Below are 25,211 nucleotides of genomic sequence, written 5' to 3' on the forward strand. Positions count from 1 at the left end.
TCGGGACAAATCCCTGCAGAGCACTAGGTTACCCCTGCTTCCCCTATTCCATTTAAGACCTGGGTTCCACACACAGATTGCCTGGCCATGGCTGGAGAGATGCTGTGTCAAGATCCAGACAGCTATCGGCACACATCCTCTGCAGGCCTGGATTGTTTATTCTGCTCATAACATTCACAACACTGGAGTTTGTCTTCCTAATCCTTGCTTGGAGCAGAGTGTACAGAACAATTAATAACAGCTAGCACACAGAGGTAACACGTTATCGCGATGCCTGCAAAATTGCTGTGAAAAACAGTAACCTGAGCCAAGCCCTATCTCGCATGGTGCCACATGGATTCTGCAGAACTAGCTGTCACAGGAGCCAGGCTGTAGATGCTTCATCCTCTTCCAAGAGGCAGAATAAAATTGTGCTTCCTAGAAACGTGGAGAGATCTTGTGTGGTACTGAATCATAACTGGTCTTAGAATGATCCGAGCCTTTCCAATAGTCATCTAAATTTAAAAAAAATATATTCAAAGCCTGTACCTTTACATGCTGTACTGAGGATATCAAATTATCTATGGAGTAATGCTGAATGAATTATTACTCAAATGCAAACCCACAGTCTATGAATGCTCATCTGAAGGCAAACTTTTTGTCATGCTCTTCGAGCAGAAACAAATTAATTAGTTGTCAAATGGCCCTTTCTGTCTATTGTTTGTACTTCCAAATTAAATAAATGAAACACTAATTATGACACAGACACTCCTCTCCCACGCTGAGTGATAAGCTGACAAAGAAAAACAAAATAACCCAGACATGCAGATTCAGTTGTTTACTGTTGGAGTAGTACCTTTCCTTAGTGAGACTGAAATTGCAAACAGAAAGGCATCTTATTTACATTTGAAACACTCAGTTCTCGTATTCATTTTTGAAGTCTAATGTCGTCCTCTGAGCACAGTCACTGAGGGAGACAGAGAGATGGAAACGCAGGAGCAACACTATGAATCATCCCCTTGGCCCAGGTGTTCCGACATGCTCTCTGTGTGAACAGCTACTGTCAGATGCACAAAAAAGCAGGGGACAAATACAAGCCCTTAGAGAGCCTAAATGAATGTGCAGTGTGATGAGGGATCCTTGCCTGACCCTGGAAGACAGTCTGTTTATATCCTGAGTTTAACAATAATAATAGAGAACTAAACGTTCTTGTATTTTTTTGTTTTAACCCACATAATCAGAAACATCATTAATGTTCATGCCCTTATCCTTCTTAAAAATCCTGATAAACTGTTTATCCGGATAACCCCCCACTGCTGCAGTGAATTTCACAGGCTGATTATTTACTGCAGAAAAAAAAAGAGTAGCTCTGAGTTTCACTGAATGCCACCTCCCTCTCCTACTACAGTGTCAAGTAAAGGGAGCACATGGCTGGGTTTCACTCTCTCCTTCATCATTTTATATACAGCCCTAAGCCATACCACCTTGTTCTGTGATCCCTTCAGATCTCACAGGCTAAAGCAGGGTCAGAACTCTGAGGGGAGATCTCCAAGGAAAACACCAGTGCTACAAAAAAGAGTTTTGGTAATTCATTGATGGTGCTCTCTGTCTAAATTAGTAATGAGGCAGTGCCCTAGCTTGGTGTTTAACAGCACCGTCCTGTTAGGAAATGTTTCCTTTTGGTTGAAACAAAGAACAGATTTCACAACTGCTTGTACTTAATAAAGTTATTAAGTACGTGGCACATTTTTTTCAAAGGAGGAAGAGTGTTAAGACAAATGTCTTGGCCAAATTTCAACTTGTAATTATGTTTTGCCTACCTACAGGCAATTCCCTGTGCAGTTTCACTTGAACACGGCTTTTTTTTTTTTCTTTTTTTCACCTGCCTTGAAAATACTTGCAGTGCACTGCTGCTGCACACAATTGAACATGAGCTTTCTTCCATTCTACCAGTATGTACATGAAGATGGCCCTACATGCACTTAGGCTAACACAGAATGAAGGAGCACTGAATTTAATTAACATTGTTAAAACATTTTGAAAGCCTCTGAATAAAGGCTTTACAGAAGTGTAAAGTATTACCATGGTTTCTACAGTCTATTTGTTTAGACTTAATAAGATTCCCTTCACACACACACACACACACACAACCTTTTTTTGCTTTGCTAAGTAAATGCACATTAATAAATAGTAGTGTTACCCAAGCCATCAAAATTTATTTTCATCTAAGAACAAACTCTCCCAACATGGCCAACCTGTATTCCCTTTACCTTGTAAGAAACTGAAGGGCAAATGCAACTTGATAATTGGTGGAATGATCGAAAATTGAAGCTTTTGATCAAGAAAATGAGAAAGCAGATTCTTCATTTGCCAAAAACTCTCTGAAAATACAAGCTTTCAGTATCTTTTGAGATTTAGCCCAGGGCACTGTTAGCTGATCTGAATTATGTATATGAAGTGAGGTTTTCAGAGAGAGTTGGGGTCTGACTCATTTCAGTCTTTATAGGTTGAAACAGAGTGAAAACTGCAACTAGAGGCAAGTTGACAGAGTTGGAACAGAGCTGAAGCTGTCAGAAAAACTGGCTAATGGATAGACAGCTATACTCCTGGCAGTTCCGATCTCATCAAACTTTACAGGTTTACCTCTCTTTTTGCAGAAAATCTGAAGGTGGCAACCTGTAGACCACTAAGTTCTACACATTCTGCTCTTAGAATTAAAGCGGGAGACATTAAAGATGGAGAGATGGAAAATACTGGCTATATTCATCTGAAATTCTTGAATTAGTTCCTTCCATGCCCCACCTCTTGGCTGTTTGCTTTCCATGAATTTCTCCATACTAAATCTGCTGACCTAAGCAAGGAATTTGTTTCAGAAACAGCTATGTTTAAACACATACTGCAGAATATCCAGGGAAAACACATTCTGAATGTGTAAACTTAGCATTCATGAAACAGCCCATTTCTAATGGTACATTTGCAATCAATCAGGGAACAGAAATATACCAGGTGTCAAACCAAAACTAACCAACAAAGCACAAAAGTTTAAATGTATTAAATATTGCAACGAACTCTAGATTTCAGCAGCAGCACGACTGGGCACAGTTTTCAGAAGATATTTCTAAGACAAAAAACCTTGAGAGAAGCCAGTTTGAAAGAGAAGAAACACGTATCCATTTAGCAACCAGCCACACATATACATAGACATTACCAAGGGATGCTTATCACTCCTTGGGTTACCTCAGCAGCCAAATGCAGAATCAGCATGGTTTGTGAGCATGGGACAGCTGCCTTGGCCATTCCTACCACCAGCAGACCTCAGTTTACAACAGAGCTGCTATATCCAAACCCCAAGGCTGGCAAGATACAAAGCCAAACAATGGATTTCACCATCCAAGTCTAATGATATTGCTGTGGAGATGAAAATCATCTGGATCATGGAGACACCCACACCTCAAGCCAAGATGATTCTCCCCTAATGGCCCTGGGCATATGTTAATCAAGAAGGGTGACCAACTAGAACTCAGCAATACTCCACGTGGGAGCACATGAGTGAACCACTGGGCTGATGAACAGCCACCCCAAACTACCTCCACTCCCTAGTCCTCCTGCAAAAAAAGAATGGAATCACTCAAGAGTAACTTCATTTATTGCTCTCATGGCCTTCAGCTATTCATCAATACCACTTTATCATCAGATGTATCAAGAGTATCCAGCAGATCTACAATAATAGGCATGCTTTAATAGTGTCTAAAGGGTAAAGAACTGCCCTGATGCTCTGTCATCAAGTGCAGCTAGTAGCACTGATTCTGTCTGTCATCTTGCCTTTAAATATAGCGATTTCAAATGCAGGGGTATTGAAGTGGCAGTAGTTCCACCAACTGATGCCTGAATGTGCATATTCAGTCACTCCTAATTTGACTTTATCTTCTGCTAAGAGAGTAGGTTAGAGTTCCCAAGTCAAACTCTCCACAATTTTTCACTCTAATTGACATCAAATATTCTAAAACATATACATATATTCATTTCAATAATCAGTACAATTAGTTTTGCACATAAATATTTAATGAGTCTTTGAACTAAAGTTCAACAGTTTGAGAGACTGGTAATAGGAAACAATATTTATTTCATGGGTGGGTTTTAGGATCCTGAAAATGAAAGAAAGAAAATATTTGTTCCTTCTTATTGCTAGTATAGAGTTATTCCCTGTAGTGATTTGACCAGATTAAAACAAAAGTCACCAGTTCAAAAGAGTATCCAAATCTGGCATGATTACAATGCTTTTGCACACCATCTCACGGTCCATCAGAAATGCTCTGGCACTCTAACTCTGTTTTTAGCTCAGGGCATAAGTCATCATAAGTCAATATTACCCATTGTTGCTACAATAAAAAAAAAGGAGCAATGGAATTGATAGCTCAAGTATTACTGCTCCTCCTCTTTACCACAGGACCATGCTTGCCTTCAAGCCATTATACTGGGAGATTCTGCACTGATGCTCTGTAGTTAGCAGATATCACTTGTCTGCCCTTTTAATGCAACCTTGAGAACTAAAATTTATTCAAACAATTTTTAAAAAGCAATGCACAAATTGAGACCAACCTGTTTAAAGACACTGTTGAATTGCAAAAGGCACCTGAATATTAAAATTAAAACAAATTCTGAGGATTTATGCTATAAGAGTTAAATTAATTTCAATGTGAATTTTACACTTTGATCACCATGCAAAAGTGAATTCTTTAAAACACATAGATAAGTTTTGATATGCATCTACCATTGTTTTTATAATGTTCTATTATTTATAGCAGCATCAACCACGCAAGTTCCCAAAGGGTTAATACAACTAGATGACTGAAATTCATGAGCATAATCCTAAACAAGTGAGTTGAAGTTCTATCAGGTCTATTTCATAGCATCAGGGATTACTGCTAGCAGTCTAATCCTACTGAGCCTAAGGGAGGTACGTTGTATTGTATTTGAAATCCTGGCCAGGAAAGAACGGAAGGTTAAATGGGTGCCTTGCTCTGTAATCAAATATCACAGGCACTACTTATCTATTCAATGAACAACTAACGTAGAAAATCAATTAGGAAACAAATAGCTTCTTCTTTTGATTTTTTTTACCTAACAAAAAGAGAGAGTGAAGAGTAAATGTTTTTATAATACATGTTTAATGAAAATATATTATATTATAAAATAATCTATACATAGACCGGCAAATATTAACTGGAAGGTACAAAACACCCCATAGCAGCTGCTGTGTTTTAATGCTATTTCTTTAAGTAGCAGGGCTATTTTCAAGGCTAACATGTTTTCAAACTCTGGCAATTGAGCGTCTTCTGAGCGTATAAAGCAGCACACAGAAACTACTCATACAAAAATATTAACTGACTGCAGATAATTGGACTGTGCTCAAATGAAATCACAAATACATATCCGGTTGTTTGTAACTGAACATCTTAAATTATGTATCAGCTGTGAAGAGCATTTCTTCAGCTGTGCATCATCTTTTGTTCACTTGGTTAAAATCCCAGGAGTACTGAAAAAGGCTGAAGCTCCTGCTGGTCTTTGTTCCCAGCAGGGAGAACTCCCTTTTGGTGGTCTTGAGGTTAACACCCTACCCGCCTCCCCCCCCATACCTGTCATTCTGAATAGACTTCACAGTCTGTGCACACAGACAAACAGCCTGACCTGGCCAGCTAGCTTGACCCCTGGGCAGGAAGAAGATCACATCTGGTTATTAATATTGGGACATTAAAAAAATGTAATCTTCAAGGCACTTGGAGAAGCAGGCTGGCAATTATACAGTGTGTACGGGATGTCAGTCAGGGAGCATGTTAGCCCGATATTATGTCCAAGAACACTAAAACGTTCATTTTGCTCTGATGAGGGGTTTCAAACACAGTCTCCCTCTGTATCTCTGAAAGCTGGCAGGAGAAGTTTGCCCAAAGCACTTAAGGCTCCAGATTATCTGTTCTTACACTTCACAATTTTTAGTCTGTTTTACACAGTTTTATAATGTAAAACATTTGTAGCTGATAATTGATGCAACTAGAAAAAAAGATCCCACGTGGTTTTATAGTAGAGAAAAGGCAACTAATAAAGGGAACAAAACCTCTCAAAATTACAATAGTGAAAAACATATTCCCATTACATTCTCTCAGTATTTTACCTCTATCCAGATTTTTTAGTTTGTTCATTCCAGGCATCTGCATAGTAGACAGTTTAAACACAGTTTATGTAATTGGCTAAAATATACAGAAACACATTTGTACATGCTTGTGATATATATTATATACAGATGTATTTATACAAAGCTTTATATAGCACAGATTTAAGTGTCATGTGTGAAATCTTAGTTCCACCAAGTTCAACGGAAAATTTACCATTTGCGGGAGTTGGGACAAAAATTAACCCTACCTAAAAAACACACTCCCATCAGGATATGTACTGTGAATATCAAAGCCCTGGTTTGACCCCTTTATATAGCCAGATAATTATTCCTATGTGGCCCCAGTGGTTACACCTAAAAAAGAATAAAAGACCAGTCTGGAACAATTATATGTCATGTGTTTTATCCCAGCCTTATTGATGCCACATGGAAGATTTTATATTGTCAATATGAACCCAGCATAGGTCCAGAATTCTTCACAAAGGGGACTCTGACTGTTCAAGGCACACTTCTACAACTGTTGTGTGAAAGGTAGAGTAGCATGGTCTTCAGAGAATTCTCTACTGAGTCCTAGATGATGGTGTCAACAAAATCTCCGTGCTTGAAACAAGACCTAAAATTGTCTCCAAGAGTAATTATTGTTAATGCTCCCAGCCCAGTTAACTTAAATCAGCTGTCATTAGTTTGGTTTTGCTACAAACCACCACCAAGACTTTTTCCTTGCTTTCAAACAAAAAAATTTCCTGTCCGACTACACTGGGGCAACACCCAGGATGGGCCTTTTACCAATAATGTGTTAATCTTATTATCTTTGAGTCTGAGAAAGGAGCTTCATAGCAGTGGAGGTGGGAAGTTTCCAGCTTTTCAACAGAATACTGGCACTCGTTTTTAGCTCTGATAGGCTTTGAGAAGTCAGACCTTCAAACTGAAATGCTACTATGTATGGAAAAGCTATTACAGGAAAAATGTAAGATGTTTCTAAAATATATTAGTCACAAAGTTACAGCAGTGTTTTTCTCTCTTAATATTACTGGGGCTTGGCTCAGTACATACAGCCATATGAAAAAAAGTATTGATAGAGTTAGAGAGCACCCTACAAATTGCTAACATATTTTTCCTAATGCAAAATATGCAGCAGGTTCAAAATGCATGACAGCTTCCCATGGGATGTTCAGCACACCTTTTTTCTCTCTTTATTACTTGAAACAACACAGACAACTCAAGCTCAAGACAATAAAATTTTATCACAGTCATCCCAGATAAATAGAAATGCTCATAGCAATGCACATGACAATGCACATAAACACTCATATTCATCCACAACAGAAAGTGGAAAAGAAAGTTATTGGCAGAAAGGGAGAAAAATATAAAGGGGTCTAGGGCTTGGTAAGAGTGAAACTGGGGTAAGTGCTGCAGAAATCTAGGTGCCAATGGCACTGTGAAAAATAGACACGTAGAGATGTTGGTAGAGAAGGAAGAAAAAATGTGGTGAGGTGGTAAAAAATGTCTGCGTGTGCAACTGAGGTTGCAAAGAGTAAACCACAAGGCAAGGATGACACTATGCACACTCCTGAGGGAGCTGGCATTTTGGAGTGAAATTCCAAGCTTCAGGCAAGAGAGGAAATGTTTCTGACAGGTTGGGGCCTTTCAGGGTGGAGGCTTTCTGGTTTTAAATAGCAGCTGCTTTAAAAAATGCTCACAAATGTGGAATAATTTAGGAGGAGAAATGGGCTATAAATGAGGTGTCCTAGTGTGTATGTTCACCCACAAAGTATGCCATGGTTATCAATACCCAGCAACCTGGTTTGATCTGTAAAAACATTTAGGGAAGTGGATTTCATTGTATCAATTCACGCTCTGTATCAAACAGGCAAACTGCTTCCATGAGAGGGAAAACAGTCCCAAATTCACATCCTCTCCTCCTTTACACATCCTCATTGCAGAGCAGTCTCTCTGACTCTGCCTTTCTGACTAGCCTTTTATCTAGAGCACCAGAAACAAATGGGAAAGCCCTAGAAATAAACTTTGGGAGAAAAACAGGAACAGTAACCATCAATTTCAGCAAGAAATTACTGAAATAACAGGACTTTTTGAACTGGATAATTTCTCACAGTAGTGACAAACCACAGTAGTCAAACCACAGGAGAGCCATGTCCCAGTCAATTGACAGAGTTAAGAAACACTGTCGTTTTGGAAAACTTCTCTATCCTTGGAGTAATACTACTGAGATCATCAATACTGCAACAAGATGGATTTAGCCCACATTCTTCCTGTCTCTTCCCTCTCATCACCATTTTAACAGGAAACAAACAACATTTTTAAAGCTTCAAACAAATTCTGCAGAGCATAAAAACTAGCAAAACCCTTGTATTTTTCCTGAATCTTACCAAATATTTAGACTTTTGCTTAACAATACAACCTACCTCATACTAAAGAAATTTCACACACTGCTCATGCCACTGGCAGCTGAGAATCCTATCTTTGTGGTATAGTAAGGAAATAATCCTCACCAAAAACCAAATGCTGGGTGAAAAGTTGGGGGATGGGATACGTGAATGACAGCCTTGTGCATGTCTTAGCACTGAAAAAGGACAACTGGTGCTGGGAAAGAACTGTGGTAGTTCATCAAGCCCAGAACACACTGACACAGCCCGGGAAGGCTCCCTGCAAGGTGAGCACAAGAAAAATGAAACCTACCTGAGCAGGGAATCAAAACACAGGACTGCAGTCAGACCCTACAGCTTGTGACAGCAGCCACTGCCTTTCTGTAGCAGATAAAAAAGTTTTCTGAAGCCACCAGCATCCCCCTGAGCTGGCTCTGCCTGGGAGCCCCGCAGGTCTCCCTGGCAGCAGGGATTTCACTCTCATCACAGACACACTTCCGTGCACTCTGCTACTGCCCTGCCTGCTCCTCCTCCTGCCACATCTCCTGCCAGGTGTGGTGTGGTGTGGTGGCAAGGACAGGGCACACACAGCTGGCTCCCTGCCAGCCAGGGACTCCCTGACACAAGCAGAATAACTCTGCCCTCCCCCACGGAAGGGAACTTGCATCAGATCTCCAGTTTCTTTTCTGCCCCATTAATGGCAGAAAGGGAGCTGAGCCAAAATTAGAGAGGGCTGTCCTGTGACTGTGTGTTTGTCATACGTTTCCTTGTTTCAAGTTTTCTCCAATGACTAATAGCCTCTTTAAGAGTTCCCAACAAAAGTAAGCTATTCTGCGATGGAAATTGCTGGACAAAGTGAGAAACATTAAGAAGTATTTCTTTTTATGGGGGCATAGGAAATAAAAAAGGAAAAATCCCTCAACACTGATATACTTAAATTTCTCCAAAAAAGGGAGGGGGAAGAATGCAAAGCATTACAAACCTAATTTTGTGAAAAAAGTATTCAGTGATCTGCTGCCAAGATAAGTGCCTCTTTGCTTTAACTAATTAGCACTATTACAGGGTTCAGTAGTGACATTTCAGCAGTAATTGATCCTCTGATGCAATTTTTGTGTATTTCAAACTAGCCAATACATCCAGCCAAGAAGGCTGTGCAAGGATGGAGGCTAGCAGTCAGCACAGAGGTGCCAGTCACTCATGAGCATGACCTTGGATCCTGGGATGCTAAACAGATGCTGCCAGGAGGAGCCACTAGGACTCAGTAATCTAGAAAATCAGACCCCTAATCCCTCTACTTTTAGCACTTTCTACTGGCAGGTAGCACAGTTAATTTAAATTCAGGTATTGGCTGTCCTGAACCAGTGTTTATACACAGTCACACAGGGAATTTGAACTTCCTGGCTTGCTTTGAAATTAGTATTTCATTTCAAATGTTGTGCTGACTTGGTGGGGAGGGAAATTGGCATCATATTTTCAGATTACTTCACACTACATACAAGGTAACATAGTTACTATATATTTCTTTTTCTTCTAAACCCTAATGTGAAAGGTTTTAATGTCAAGCAGCATGAAGGCCAGAACAATCAAAAAGTCAACATAGCTCCCACAGTATGAGTTCAACCACAACAGACATCCCATCTGTATTTCATGGTATACCTTAATAACAATCAATAATACATTAAAGTTAGCACCAAACAGTATGAAAAGGGGACACTACAAAGAGTCAGTTGCAGTTATGCCTCAGCAGTCAGAAACAGCGTCTTCTATTTTGCATCAGTAAATAAATATCTGGGGTAAATATTTGCAGATAGATGGTTAATTAACTATTTCTGTTCTTCAAGCTCAGCAAATAGTTAATTGCCTACAAACATTTGCACCTCAAGCCACTAGGTATAGCAACATGTGGGAAAGCAATGAGAGGCAGGCAATGTGAAGAGAGAGGCAATGTGACATGGGCACAAGGAGATGCTTCTTTCTCTCACTCTCCTAATATTAACGGGAATTTAATTACTCCATGGGCTAATTGAGAGCTGGAGTTTTTTTCCACTCAGCTGTCTATGCAGAAGCAGCCTAACCACGCAGGCACTTAAGAGAGGGGCAAAAAACTAAATTGACAGAGGCAGGAAACAAGCTAGATGAACTAACAGGGCATTTAACAGAACAAAAGTTACCTCTGTGTCTTCTAACTGCAAATTAGGACTGATCCTGCAGAAGTCATAAACGAACTCATGACAGTCAAGACCGGCCAAAGAACTGTGAGAAATGCCAGATACTTTTAAAGTTAGCTGAGCATGCAGAAGAAACTCAGTATGGATGGATAAATCCAAGAAAATGTGTATTAGAAGGAATACTTTGAACCAATCAAACATTTTACTGGTGTCTAAGTTAAATGTAGCCACCCCAGGACACTTCAGCATCAGTTTGAACGGGGGGCGTGGGAAGAAGCATGTAATGAAAGGCAACATATTTCCAGCACAGACTGCAATAGGATTTGTTTAAAGCAGATTATATTTTTGGATGCACCAGGCATGGGACAGTAAGATCATACAGTTCCACTGAGAACAGCGTGTTCAGTTCTGAAATATCTGTGTATCTCCAGAAAAATTTAACACTGGTAAAAGGAGTTCAGAGATCAGTGATGGGATTAGCAGAAATGTGGAAAAACTTCCACTAAAAGCAAGACTGAATGGATTGAAATTTTTTGTGTAAATAAAAGAGAGGCATGATAAAAAGACCATAAAGTAATCATAAAGATTATTGTGAAGTTATAAAGATTATGTAAAAGATCATAAAGCAAGTAAGAACACATGATCTTTTTCATTCTACTACCAGATGAATAAAAACAAATAAAACAAATAAAACTTAATACATTAATGGCAGAAAATTTTAAAAGCCAAAAAAAAACCTGTATGCAGGTTAAATTAACCTGTGGAACTCCTACCCACTGCATGTGATTGAACCAGAAGTTCACTTCATAAAATGATTTGATGTTTGTACACCTATAAGACTACCCAAAGACAACGTTGCGGGGGAAAATATACATACTTGAATTTGTATGATGTTAATTCATTGCAAAGTACAGAGGAAATATGAAAAGAACGAGCATTTTCCTGTATAAGCAACATTACTCTACATTTCCCCATGGAATCTTTTTCTATTTTTTTTTTTTTTTTTGGTCTGCTTTGCTCTCAGAAGCAATTGTTGTTAGGCAGTCTGTAGCAAAGAGATTAGATAAGGTGGACTAATGGTATAATTTGCTGTGATAGGACAGTGATTGCATACTTGGCCTATTAATGTGTTGTTGCTTTTAAAATAACATTCTCTTCTGTTATGGACAGCCACTTCAAGAAATGTACTTAACTAACTTTATTTGCAATAGAGTATTTTTCATTAGGACAGGTTGGAAAGATATCTCATGATTAAGTGACTCAGAAAGAGCTCCAAAGAAAAAAAGAAATATACTTTATACCCAGACCAAATCCTGATAATTTCAGCCCTAAAAGTGTGTATAAAAAATTATAAGTAACTGGGAGAAGGAAATTAGAAGAAAAATGGAAATCCAACCTTTACTGCAGCAGATGCTAACATATACAGACCTTCGTACAGCATTACAGAAGATGACAGGAGCATCCTGAGGTATGTATGGACACACATAATTCTAAATCCTGGCTATGCTCCTGGGAAGTGCACACTTTTATACGCACTCACACCTGCCCTTTTGTTACTATCCACTGCACCCCCTGTGCAAGAAACCCAGCCTCAAACAATCACGACTTCCCTTCTAACACTACTGTGGGATAAGTGTCTCTCTTGTGAGCATGAACAACTTCAGACTCCCCCTCTAACTCTTCCCAATACTCAAATTCATCCTTCTCAACTGCAGACACTATTAAGTCCATGTAAAAATAAACATATGCAGACAGAAAAACAGACGTATGTGAAGAACTTGTTATGCTTAATTATAATTCTGTGAGGATCATTTAGACTGTCAGATGTACTATAGGCCAACCTCTCAATCACCTGTGCTTTGTTACAGACACATTGGGGTTTTTTTTTCCCCAAAGCCATGCTCTGTTTCCCAGTACAGACAGTATTGACCTTACCTTCTAAATCTATTAGGACAAACAACTACTAGAGGTAAAGGAAAGACATTTGTTTAGTTCCTGTTGTGGACACGAGGCATAAAACCTTTGTATCTGGAGAGCACAAAAGCTGAGTGAACTGGGATACAGGCTCTCTGTAGCATGAGATTTCAGTCTCCTTTTATTGATTACTGGCTCAACTGTTACTTATCATAAAAATTGTTACTTACATAGAACTCTTCAAAACTAGCATAGCTCTTATATTTTGTGTGCCCCAAAATGCTTTGGGTAAACCATATCATCTGTTTAATGATTTTGAGGTAGCTGATGCCACAGAATTTGAGCTTCTCAGTGAAAAACTCATGAAATAAAAGAAAAGAAATATCCTAGCAAGACTTCTTGGATCCAGCCCCTACATGTAACATGTTGAGTCAGAGATGATCCCACAAACCTATTTTTGTTTTTTGAAAAATAAAAAAGGCAACACAAAAAGGCAAAAAAAAAAAAAAATCAAAGTGACAACAGAGTGTCTGAATAAGGATTTGCTCTTTCTCAAAAATACCTGTAAGCAGTTCTAATGACTAGCTACAAAGATTTTCATTCCTTGAGTTCTGTAAATCACAGAAATTCAAGGGTTGCGAAGATATTGTTGAAGCCTGACACACTACAAAACACACCAGTGGAGACAGGAACAGAGAGACAGAGCACATTGACAGCATATCCAATTCATTGTGACCTATGAGACTACCTTAGTAAATCAAAAAGTGACAAAGGATATTCACAGCCTAGATACAACACCTATTACTGAGATGCATCTGCAAGAGGGTTAGACCCAGGGGACTAGCAATACAGCAGTGCTTTCAAATCTGCCCAAACTCTCGGTCAGACATTTGGTAAAATTAGTCCTAAACTATTTTCTGTGGCCTGTGATCTTTGTCATCTGAGACCTGACTTCAGAAGATCCTGTCCTGACATATCCCAGGATTCCAGCTTCCTCCTGGGTCAAGATTTTGAGTCACAGAAGCTCCTGAACAAATAAGGACATAAGGTTTTCAGAAACACTTGAAGTTTGGACTCATTTTTTTCCACCAGCTTTATTCTTCCTAATTTCCAGCCATTCATTAGCTGCTTACATATCTGCAAATGCCAAAGGGCATTTCCAAAATAGTAACATCTAGATATTAAAGCTGTCTCATTTCAGTACTAAAGCAAGCTTTTTTCCATGCTCTCATCACTAGCACACAAAGAACAAGATTACCAAGATGCTCCTTAGACTTCATTTCATTGTTCTCGTTGTAAAAATATCAAGTTTCTGGTCATTCACAAAGTGTTTATTCAATTAGTTATTCAATTAGTTTATTCAATTAGTTATAGAATGTTAGTATTTTTTCCTCAATCTATTTCTCATAGAGCAAGATTTTGTCTAGGTTACATAGAAAATGGGAACATTGTTGTCTGAATGGTATGAAGCTGTGACAGGGGAAGTTCAGCTTGGACAGTAGGGAAAGGCTCTTTACTGAGAGAGTTGTTGGTCACTGGCACTGACCAACTTCTCAGAGAAGTTGTCACAGCACCAATCCTGTCAGAGTTCAAGGAGCATCTGGATGACAGTCCTATAGTTTAGTTTTAGGTGTCTTGCGAGGAGCAGGAAGTTTGATTCAATAATCCTTATGAGTCCCTTCCAACACCAGGCATTCTGATTCTATGATTCTGTTAATAAGAAGTGCCCTTACTTATCCTTTACTATTAGGACCCAGAGTTTTGAATTTAGGATAAGGATAATATGAATTATAGCTATTATGATACTTGAACCATTTGCAACATCTTAAGATTTTCCATGGAAAACAACTTCCTTTTTAATAAACTTGTTTGGAGACAACTGACCTCCCCCACCAAAGAAGTGCTATAGGTCCAAACACAAGCTTAGGACGCCAATGGAAAAATTCCATATGCACTAAACAACTGAAATCAAGAGATGTAGACTTTGGAATTCCAGACCTGATAAAGGTCTGGAAAGAAGAGTTTTCACTGCTGGCCTTTGTTTTAAAAGGGTCATCTTGAACTTTCTCTAAGAGTAATCTAGTTTTCTGTTAAAGGCTGGGGTACAAACTATCCCAGAGCAGCAGATTCTGTGCCATCTTTATGGGTAAAGGTGGCTCTATGGTTCTTTTCTCCAGGAGCAGTGCAAGGAAGTAGTGCATGTTCTTGATTTCTGAGAGTTTACAAGGGAGAAGAGGGACTACAAATAAATGGCCATTTTGGGCAGAGCACTGAATACTGCCCTTATATGCTAGTCTTCCTGCACACAATCCAGCAATAAACCAGTAGTCATACAGTCATGCATTTTATCCATGTAAATCATGTGAGCAGTATGGTTTGATTAATACTGTAGGATAACAATTTTAAATCGAAAAAGTTCAAATTTTTTATTAGGCAACCCTGCTGGTCAAACATCCACTCTTGGAATGAGGCTGGTATGTTACTATCCATAGCTCCCATTAGCAGTATGTTTCCTATTCATGCATATAACCAAGGAGTATTGCTCACACCCCTTAGACATGACAAACCCTTTTTTTTTCTGTAACTGCTACTACTGCAGTAGGATGCCCAAGGCATGGGAATCTGCACACTTCATCATTCAAAGACTACCTTTGCTCAATTTTTGTTTTCTTCCATATCCCCTGCCTTTAAAAGCTAAGGATTATTTTAATGCCTGCCTTCCCACTGGTAGAGTAGAACATACAGTTTCCCCTGAGGCTATGGTGCACAATATGCTGTGTATCTGTCTGCTGCAGTACTGAAAGGTTGGCACATTCTATTACAGACCAAGAGGGTAATTTCTGTGACATCCTCCTTCATGGCTGTCCACAAAGCAAAGGTCTTGAAGTTCTTAGCAAAGCTTCACTTCTTTTATGTACCAGCATGAGGTTGTACCATCATCAGTCTGCACTATCTCTGCCTGTATTAAGTACACCAGTCTAACAGGCAGATCATCAGGTTCAAAAATTATTGCAAGCCACCACTTGTAATTTATGTTTTATCAACATAAAGCCTCTACTCATATTTAATGTAATTAATACCTGTTTTCTGTTGTACTGTATTATATTTTACCAACAAACATACACATGGAAATTTATCCAAGAAAATACATCTCCTGTATTGTGCCTGATCCTTGCTGAAACCAACAGAAATTGCATTACTTAGTATTTCACACCAGCATCTTCACTATCCTTTCTTATCCTTTTCTGCTTCAGTACTGCCCCAAAGGATGAAAAAAAGAATAAATGCAGAAAATTCATTTATCTGACCAGCAATATAGACATATATAGAGCCAACACAGTCTCAAAACCTATGTATCAAAAAGCTCAAATCTGTCCTGTACATACGAGGCCCATAAGGTTTTACTCCCATTAATTCTCCTATAAAATCACAGTTCTGGCATTTAGGTGGATGGACCAACAAATGCATAGATCAAGGGAAAGTTTCTTCTAAATCACATAGCAAAAACAATAGCAAACCTGAATTACTTGTATCCATGTCAAAATATAACTTTCCTGTCATGTGTTAGGATTTTTACTTTTTTTACTGCTCACTTTTAAATATGTGGAAGAGAGCGTAGAGAAAAATCTCACCTGGGAGAGTCTGGCAAACTAATTACAATTTTAGAAAGGACGCCTGTAGTGAGTTGCATAATATCAGCTAAAATCTCCTATGGATAACAAGAAAATTTATGTTGCAAGGCTGGGAGGGAGTGGCTGCTAAATCCATAGCTGCAATCTATTAATGCACACATACATATGCACTCACATTGACATAATACTCTTACATACACTATACACTGCACCTCTGCTTTGAAGCTCAGTCAGAAATAATTACACATTTCTCTTAATGTCACAATGCAAGAACTCCAGGCACAAGAAATTGCTGTTATACAGCCATTTTGTGTGTTGAGCATACTGAATAAATGAGGCTGATACTCTTTCTGCTGCTTTGGCTCTCCTTGCTCACTTTTCCTGCTCTCCAAGAGGACCTACTCACTCGGGCTCCACTGGGCAGGCTGCACACTGCAAGCAGTCTGGTACAGCCTCCTTTCCAAGGGCAGCCTCACACACCCTGACTCAGGACAGCACACAGATTGGGATTCTGGACAGCATTTCAATGGAAGAACATGAAGATTCTTTAAACTATGATTTGAGAACATCTCCCTGTTTCAGTAGTAGGCTGAATACAAAATATGGGATTTTTTAACCATGAAGGACCATTATGTAAGCCAATCTGAGAGACAGACATCGGAATATCAAATTAAATGTACATAAAATATAATGTGAAAATGTTTTCTCTACTGTTTTATTTTAGTTTTATCATAAAAAATGGTTGTTTTGAAATTGCTATTTTACCAGCCAACAATATTTTTTTTGTTGGCTGGGCGATTTTAGATTTTTAAAAATAAATATTCTTGTCTATAGTGTACAAGTACATATAGTGGGCATATACATTATTTGTAGTTATGACTACACAATGTATGTATAGCTGTGACTAGACAGTGTGTTCTTTGAACACTGGTTTCTCTTTATACATGTAAGCACAACAGCATAATCTGAATTACAGTAACTGAAACTTGCAGTGGAAATTATATTTCATAAAACATTTAAAACCATAAGTGAACATAAATCTCAAAGGACTTTAAAAATTGAAATACTTTCTATCCTCTGTATGGGGCTTGTGTTGAGGAACAAATTAGAATTACTTTTGTTTATCACTGAAAACAGTTTTATTCTAAATAACCAAAAAGAATAATAGCAAGCAAAGCTTGGTTTAGCTCCTCAGGTGTGCAGACATATTCCAATTTCCTTTCCACAATGATTTTTATGCAAATCAATGCTGCACAATCTCCTGACCTCTTTTACCATCATACTGGGACAATGACAGTAAAATAATTGAATTGGCATATTTGTAGGATATTTTAGTTTATATTAAAAAGTTAATGCGGGACAACTGAAATGAAAAGAATGTGACTTTCTGTTAATTCCAAGCTGATCAAGTACCAATATTTCATGCCAAACAGAGTAAAGCAAACAAAGTGATTTGGGCTGTTAGTCCATTTGTCCCCATGTGCATATACTTCACATCCTCCTCAGCTGTTAATTCCTAAGAACCATGCTTTCATCCAGAACAAGGATAATGAGAAAAAACCAAGCAGTGTTCCTTGGGGAACTGTTACACTAAAAGTTACCTAAGGACTAAATCCCACTTGTGCCTCCTGCACGTGATAAAGATGAGCAAATCATTCAATACTTCTGGCTGATTTAAAATCCAAATATGCAAACAGCATTATGGAATCCAGACAGACTATTCTGCTTCGCTGACGACAGATGCAGAAAAAAAAGATTAATCTTTTGACTTTGAACCAGCAGAGAAGTGGACACCTCACTTTAAAGAGCAATGCAGAGGCCCAGCTGAAGAGCAGGTGCTGCACGGCATTTGCCTTTCCTGCAGAGGATGCTAGCTAGCAGGACCAAGCAGCTGACCATGAAAATTCTTGGCCCTAAGTGACCCAAGAACAGATTATAAATCCATCCTATAAAATATAGCAAAAGCCCCATTTGTTCTTCCACCCTTTCAATATGTGATGTTATACATTTGTGATTGTCTCATTTTATTGGACTCTTTAGAAAGCTGTTTATGATCATTTGCAGACAAAACAAAGGCTCATTGTAAACTCTCTTTTAAATGAGTTGGAAGGTCAATATGAAACAAAGGGCACCACTTTCATAACTGCTTACATGCAAACTATGCTTGTGTGTGTAATATTACAATGCATTTCAGCAAAGGGATAGAGTCCTAGCTAATTACAAAGCTAACATATAATAGCATTGCATTAGCAGCCCAAGAAATTCCTATTGAATTGCATACATCTGAAAATAGAAAGAAATGGCTGTGCTGAAACTTAATTATCTTGGCAAAAACTGTGAGGGCTTGATTCTCAGAAGACATAAACACAAAGCTCTGCTTTACACTCCCAAGGATCTAATTCTTTGTTTATTCAGACAACCTCCATCAGATAAAACTTACCATTTGGATTGACTGATCTGCCTTCTTATTTATAGTATCTACAGCTAAGTAACACAATTACTGCGTGGTTTGTGAGCAAGGGAAAGAATACTTCTGACGTACAAACACAAGTCCTGAAAGAGACAATCGGCGTGCCCTGCCAGATTAAAAAAAGTTAATGCTGTTGCATTCCACCCTAGGCAGAGAAGACAAGCCTTTTCCAAGGACAGGTCTGACTGAAATGCCTTTTTATGGGTTCAAAGTAAAACATTATGGTAAAAAAATGAATACAGCTTTGTTTGTTTCTTCAGTCATCGTTAGCAATAGACATAAGGGTATTCTGGTTTTGAGCCCATATGGAAAGACCATCAACACTTTCTGCTTCTGGGTCCTTTGCCAAAATACCATATCCCACATGCCTTTTACCTTAAAACATAAAAGAAAAGGTGTTGTTCTGGTCAAATAAAGGAATAATTTTTACTAGCATACGTCTAATGTTAAAGCTGCCTAAATCCTGCCAAAGACATTACAACACCATCTGCAAAACAGATTTTCATTAAATTGATCAGTTAAAAGTTAAGCAGCTAGGCAGATGATGCTTTTGAGCTAACCTTTAACCTTTAACCTTCTTAAACTGAAATCAGGTCACTCCTTTTGGGTAATATCTTTGCTGCCAGAGAACACGGGAGGTAAAGAGATATACCAAAATTTAAAAATCATAGCATAAATAGTGTTGTGGATCAATATTTTGTCAATAAAAGGAAGACCAAGGTAGTTCTCATACAGCTTGCTAACTGCTGCCTCTCACTTTCCCTAAGCTTCTAAATAGTTGCATACACAATGAAAACTGTATTAAATATACAGTATAAAAGCAATTACTATTTAAGGTATTATCAGCTAATCAAACAATATTTTTGATAAACTGGATTCAAATATTAATTTGTGATTAGAAATTGATTATGTGATTCAGTTACTTGGTTAAGTAAATTTTACTTTCAGACATTCCAGTTTACTTTAAAAAAGGGCTATCCTGTACTTATTTATTTATTAATAAAAGTATTTGGGAATTATTATATGAGCACAGGACATGATATATGCAGTTCCCTGAAAGCTATTTGACTAAGATACAAAATGGCTGCCTTAAAAGCAGTTCCAGCTATATGTATTTTACATCCACAGAGACCGATTACCGTCCTGCCTCAGCTTCCCAAATCTGCAGAAGCTGAATGCTTCCTCCTGCAGAATGGAAATGCACTCTGTTGCTATAGAAGCTTTTTCTGTTTACTTGTGGAGTCACTGAATGCTTCTTGATGGATGCTGCCAAGACCTTGCAACTCTTCTGTGGTTTAATTTGCTAATATCAAGCTCCACAATTCCAAAAGTAAGTCTTTGGGAAATTCATTTAGGCCAAGCTGAGTTCATTTAGGGTAAGGCCGTCTTTGTTCTGGTTCTTAGAAGCCACATTACCAACACCATTTGAATACTGCACTTCTGTAAGGAACAACCAGGCCATTTCTTCTTTAAATAACTTAGAAAACAGCTAAAGGTTCCACTTTGCCACATTTAGAATCTAACTCTAAAAGTGACATTTCCGTACTACCTAAAATTATACAGCTTCAGAAGAGAAGCTCTGATGTTCATGGCTGCTTTAAAAGCTACGGCTATGAAAAGACATCCTTTTATTCCATCAATAGTTAAGCACAGGGAGAAAAATCAAGCTGTTACGGCAACATTTATAAAAAGAAAATTCACAAAACAATAACATTTAAACAAATATCAATTACTGAAGAAAAACTTTGAGGTACTTGACAAAGCAAAGGAACAAAGCCACAGATTCTTCTTCTGTGCTTTCAGATGGTTTTAGTATTAAACGTTTTATTGCCAAACCATATTCACAGCACCTTAATTTTAAAAAAGAGGAGCTGCTTGAATATAAACACAATTCATGAATATTCTATATTGCTCCCAAGGCATATATCTATTATTCATACAAATTAATGTTCTTTTTTTCCTTAGGTGCTCTAAAAGTTTATCTGATGTATCAAGAGAAAAAAAGTTTACAACTCTCTTGGTGTAAACAGCTTCACCAAGACCTGACAAAACTATCAAGTCTTCTAGCAGATAACTTAGCAGATTTTCAAAACTGCATTTATTTACATCTTGAGGCCTGAATGTACACTTACAATTAAGAGCAACACTTTCTGGGTGATGTACAGAGGCATTACATTCTATTACAGAGCACACACATCTTGGTCATTTGGGACACATTGTAGCACTTCATACCAACCCCAATTCTTTAAAAAATCCCACTAATACTCCAACTGCTATTTTTGATGTGACGTCACTCTCCCCCAAGTTAACCTTAAAAAGAAATTATATTAAAATAGTGTATGCATGTGTATATGCTACCTGCTTTCTGAGAGTCATTAAACCTAGCAGGGTTCAAATTTCCAAGATTCTCTAGGAAATCATGAGGGACAGAAAATTTTTAAAAAGCTGAGATGCTCACTAGCAATCCTAGGGACAAGTCCTTTAAAAACACATGCATCAGGAGAGTTGGAACCCTATAACCATAGGGTTAACAGCCAGAGACTTTCAATTGTCCTACTTAGGCCATGAAGCCTAGAGGGTATCTGGGAGTTTATGGATTCCATTTCCACTGGGACGTCCTTAACTGATTCAAAGACAGCTCCAAAGGCTAGTGATAGTCCCTTGCTGTGTATGATAGCTGCTACATAGATGCTACTGAGCTGCTCCATCTAACAAAGCAGGATTTGGCAAAGAAGATTCAGCAGCAGGACATTTTCAGTGACAAGGGCCAAAAGCTAATACTCTCTCCCGTAGCATCCCACATCAAATATTTTGTAGGACAGGCTGGAAACCCAAACATATTTGATGAAGGCTTCTCTAGGGATCAGGTTGAGTGAGTGAAGAGAAAGTACTGTTTTGAGTAGATAGTTTGTGTACCTTGTGACTATAGGTTTTGAGTTTTTTTTGGTTTTTTTTTAAATAAGCAGCTGGCATCTTGTTTTCAACAATTTCAATTGAAATTTAAATTTCAGAAGCTTTGACAGTAAAGCCATCTGAGAAAAGCCTTCTGCCTTCCCTTCTCCTACTCTATCGTTGCTGTCTGTGGCACTGTATGCAGTAGCATTTCTTTGAGTGGTGGCATTATAGAACAAATAATTGAAATAATGCAGGTTAATACTCAAAAAAAACAGATGTGTACCAAAAATGTGGTTGTTTTGTTTGGGGTTTTTTGGTTCTTTTTTTTTCAAACCCTGACTTAGAGGTCAGCTGCATAATGTAAATGGAGGAATCAAGGAATGGCTTCACGGATGACAGGGAGCAGGAACCTCAGGAGTTTTGCTGCAGAGGCAGGCTATGGCACCAGCCTCTCAGCTCTTTTCGTACCTTTCATAACAGGATTTTAGTCCTTAAAAAAAACCAGCAAAAAATAACACCCTCTAGAATTAAGGAAAAATGCAATTTAAATAAAATATATTATTAAATTAGCAGAGCAGCCAGCACTATGGGACAGTATAATAGACCAAAACTTGTGTTACCACCATTTTTGCTCACAGCAGATGTACCAAGGTTACAACTACCAGGTTATAAAATTAAAATCTATGTTACTGCCTGTGCAACATGTATTAGCTCAGACCAGCCATTTGAACATGGCTAAACACCAGAAAAATGTTATTTCTTGCTTAAACTAGAGGTCTGCTGAGACTTTCCCATATTTGTTCTGTATTTACAGGTCTTCAACATGATTAGAAAACCAGCATAGTTGCTGTAATCAGCAGACGACTCCTGATAGTTTAGTTATCACAGATTTCTAGGATAAATCAATAGATAACACTTGCAAAATGGATTTTCTAATCATATTTAGAGCTTGTTACAGTGACTAATGGTTTGCAATATTTCCTGAATTTTTATATCCCCTAGACAAAAGAAGTTTTTAATAAGTTACAAAGTTATTCATCTTGGAAATGAATGTGTTATATTTTGTACATGAACCAAGACAATCAAGCCAATCCAGTAAACACACTGCAGAAAATAAGTTACCCCATAATTAGGGTTTGGAAAAAGTCATGACAAGTTGTGTAATAAATGGTATTCATCACTCCCACGTATTCATTATATCCATAGTTTTTTCCAGTAAAGATAAAAATATAGTTGCCATTCTACTAACATATTTATCTACACCACACCCTTTCATGTTTGTGAAAAATCATTACTGGTTTGGAAAAGAAGGGCAGACAAAAGGATGACAGTGCTTACTTTTGAATATCCTTTGTAATAATGTGGCATATTGCTGTCCTTACTGAAAATACCAAGGTAAAATAACTTGGCTGTGATACATTATGGTTGCAAACAGATACATATGCCAGAAAGTGATCTCCTTTCCCTATGCACGATATGGGAAAAACATAATTTTCCATAATATCTGTCAAGCTTCTGACCAAAATGTAATGGACGAAGTCTGAAAAGGCGATGAGAGATGTAAAACACCATTTATTATGAGAGAACTTTTTTTAAAAAATTACTTATGGACCCTGTGTTTGCAGGAAGTGCCTCCTAAATGACCTCCAGGTGACTCAACAGGACTCACCTGGAGCACTCCTCCCTGACTAACCTGTAGTTTTTGTTTGACCATATGCATGTTCAATAAACATTTACTCTACTAATTAATCAAAGTCCTGTTTGATGAGCCCTGAAGGGGTTAGTTTCCCAGCCTACTTGGTGCTGGCTGGAGTTGCTGTCACAGACTTACCTTGTAGAGTTTCAGGGCTGCCTCATGCCTGTGATTGGTGGTATGTAAGCGCAATTTATCCACGCTGTTGGTGTAATAGTCACAGGCGTTACATTTCAGGTGAACCGGGTTGCCAATGGCAATACACTTCAGCCTCCACTCATTAGTTTTGCCGCCTTCTTTAATGTGAGCCACCAGTTGATATTTCTGCATATGTTTGTCAGTCTTGCAGTGGAGCTGGAAGTTCGCTTTGAGCTGAGTGTTGTAGTTACAGAGCTTGCACTGGTAGATGTCTCCAATTACAGCCCTCCACTCCTCTTCGGGGAGTGAGCGCTCACTGCTCACATGCACACTTAGGGCCTCCAGGCTGTCAGAGGTGAATTTGTTGCAAACAGCACACTGGAAAAGCTTCAGCGCTGGGTCACTGATATAAGGTGACAGCTCTCCTGCAGTAAGGAGGGACAGGTCATCACCCATTAGCTGACCACTGGCAAGCCGGATTTCAGGCGGCAGCTCATTATTTACTACAGGAGAAAAAAAATTAAAAGGGAAAGTAGAGACCAGCAAGCATAGCACACACAAAGGAATCTGTAAAATAAAGCCTTGACAAGGAGTTTGCTTTCTCTAGAGCTTAAACTATAAAAAGCTGTAATAGGATTGAATCAGGATCAATTACAATCATCCCTTTCAGCTTCTAAATTCCCTCATCAGATAGCTTTAATTACTCCTACTGGGCATGATGTCATTCTGGAATTTGTATTTTCAAAGGCATGAAAGTTGATCAATAAAATAACAAAACAGCAATGCTTTTGTAACTTAAAAGGCAAGATTAACTTACACAGCACTAATTGTAGTTTTGTTATATCCTTTAAATGATGCTAGAGGTAGGTCAATATATATATATGTATATCTACAATATAGATATACATATATACTAATTAAGTTAAGAGTAACTAGGCTAACTTAGATACTTTTGGTACCACATCTCAGCATTTCTAATTTTAAAATATACCCAGGGAACAACATGGTTACAATTTAGGTATGTCAAAAGGAAACATTACAAATTAACAAACTTTGAGAACTCTTTTTAGTACGAGTCTGCACCATTAGGTAACAGATTGACAGTACACTGCTCGCACAGGAGCATTTGATTCCAATTTGCCCTTCTCTTACACTTGGAATACAGACAATTTGCTAACTATAAAGGGGCATTGTCAGGTAAGAAATAAAAGATTGCATTCCTGCAGGAAAATGCTGACCTATTCAGATAATTAAAAACTGAGGAAAACAGAGCTGTCTTTATCTTTTTTAGTTTGTTAATTTGATAGTGCCTCATTATGTGATCAATTAATTTCATTCTCTACCTGTGGACCCTGCAAACAAGGGTGAAGGAAAGAAAAATGGGATTGCAATGATGCAACCCCATCAGGTGGGCAAAGCAGAGGCCGGTGGAGCTCTTTAACCTCTTTCTGGTTGAACTTGCAATGTTCCCGTCACTCCTGCAACTATTACCTAGTATGTGACTTATTTAGCTTTTACAAACAAAACTCGATGCAAGACGATGAGCAAACAACAGGTTTTTGTCTTCCGCTGGAGCTCTGGTAATTGTAAGTGACAAACTACCACAAGAGACAAAGAGATACTGACCAAGTCCCGGTGCCAAAGCCGCAGCTGTTGCTGGATCAAGCTGGAATGGATTGATCATCATCTGTGGGTCTGCTGGGTTCTCCAGTTTCATTCCAGTCAGGCCTATGTTCTGGGCTAGGTAGTACTGGTAGAGCTCTGCCTCG

General features: G+C 38.4%; 1 protein-coding gene across 1 annotated transcript in view; it reads right to left on the bottom strand.

Moving 5' to 3' along the window:
• The window catches only part of ZFHX4 (zinc finger homeobox 4), a 150,305-nt gene that overhangs the window by 98,953 nt on the left and 26,141 nt on the right, over positions 1 to 25,211 (bottom strand). Inside the window, exons 2-3 of the mRNA XM_041464509.1 lie at positions 25,069 to 25,211; positions 23,443 to 23,945 (exon numbers count right to left, since the gene is read on the bottom strand). The exon at positions 25,069 to 25,211 is cut by the window's right edge and continues 2,481 nt beyond it. Coding sequence (XP_041320443.1) covers positions 23,443 to 23,945; positions 25,069 to 25,211 — 646 coding nt within the window. The remainder of the gene's footprint in view (positions 1 to 23,442; positions 23,946 to 25,068) is intronic.

This window comes from Pyrgilauda ruficollis, unplaced genomic scaffold (genome assembly GCF_017590135.1).
Source record: "Pyrgilauda ruficollis isolate IOZ18807 unplaced genomic scaffold, ASM1759013v1 scaffold18, whole genome shotgun sequence".
Taxonomy (NCBI): Eukaryota; Metazoa; Chordata; class Aves; order Passeriformes; family Passeridae; genus Pyrgilauda; species Pyrgilauda ruficollis.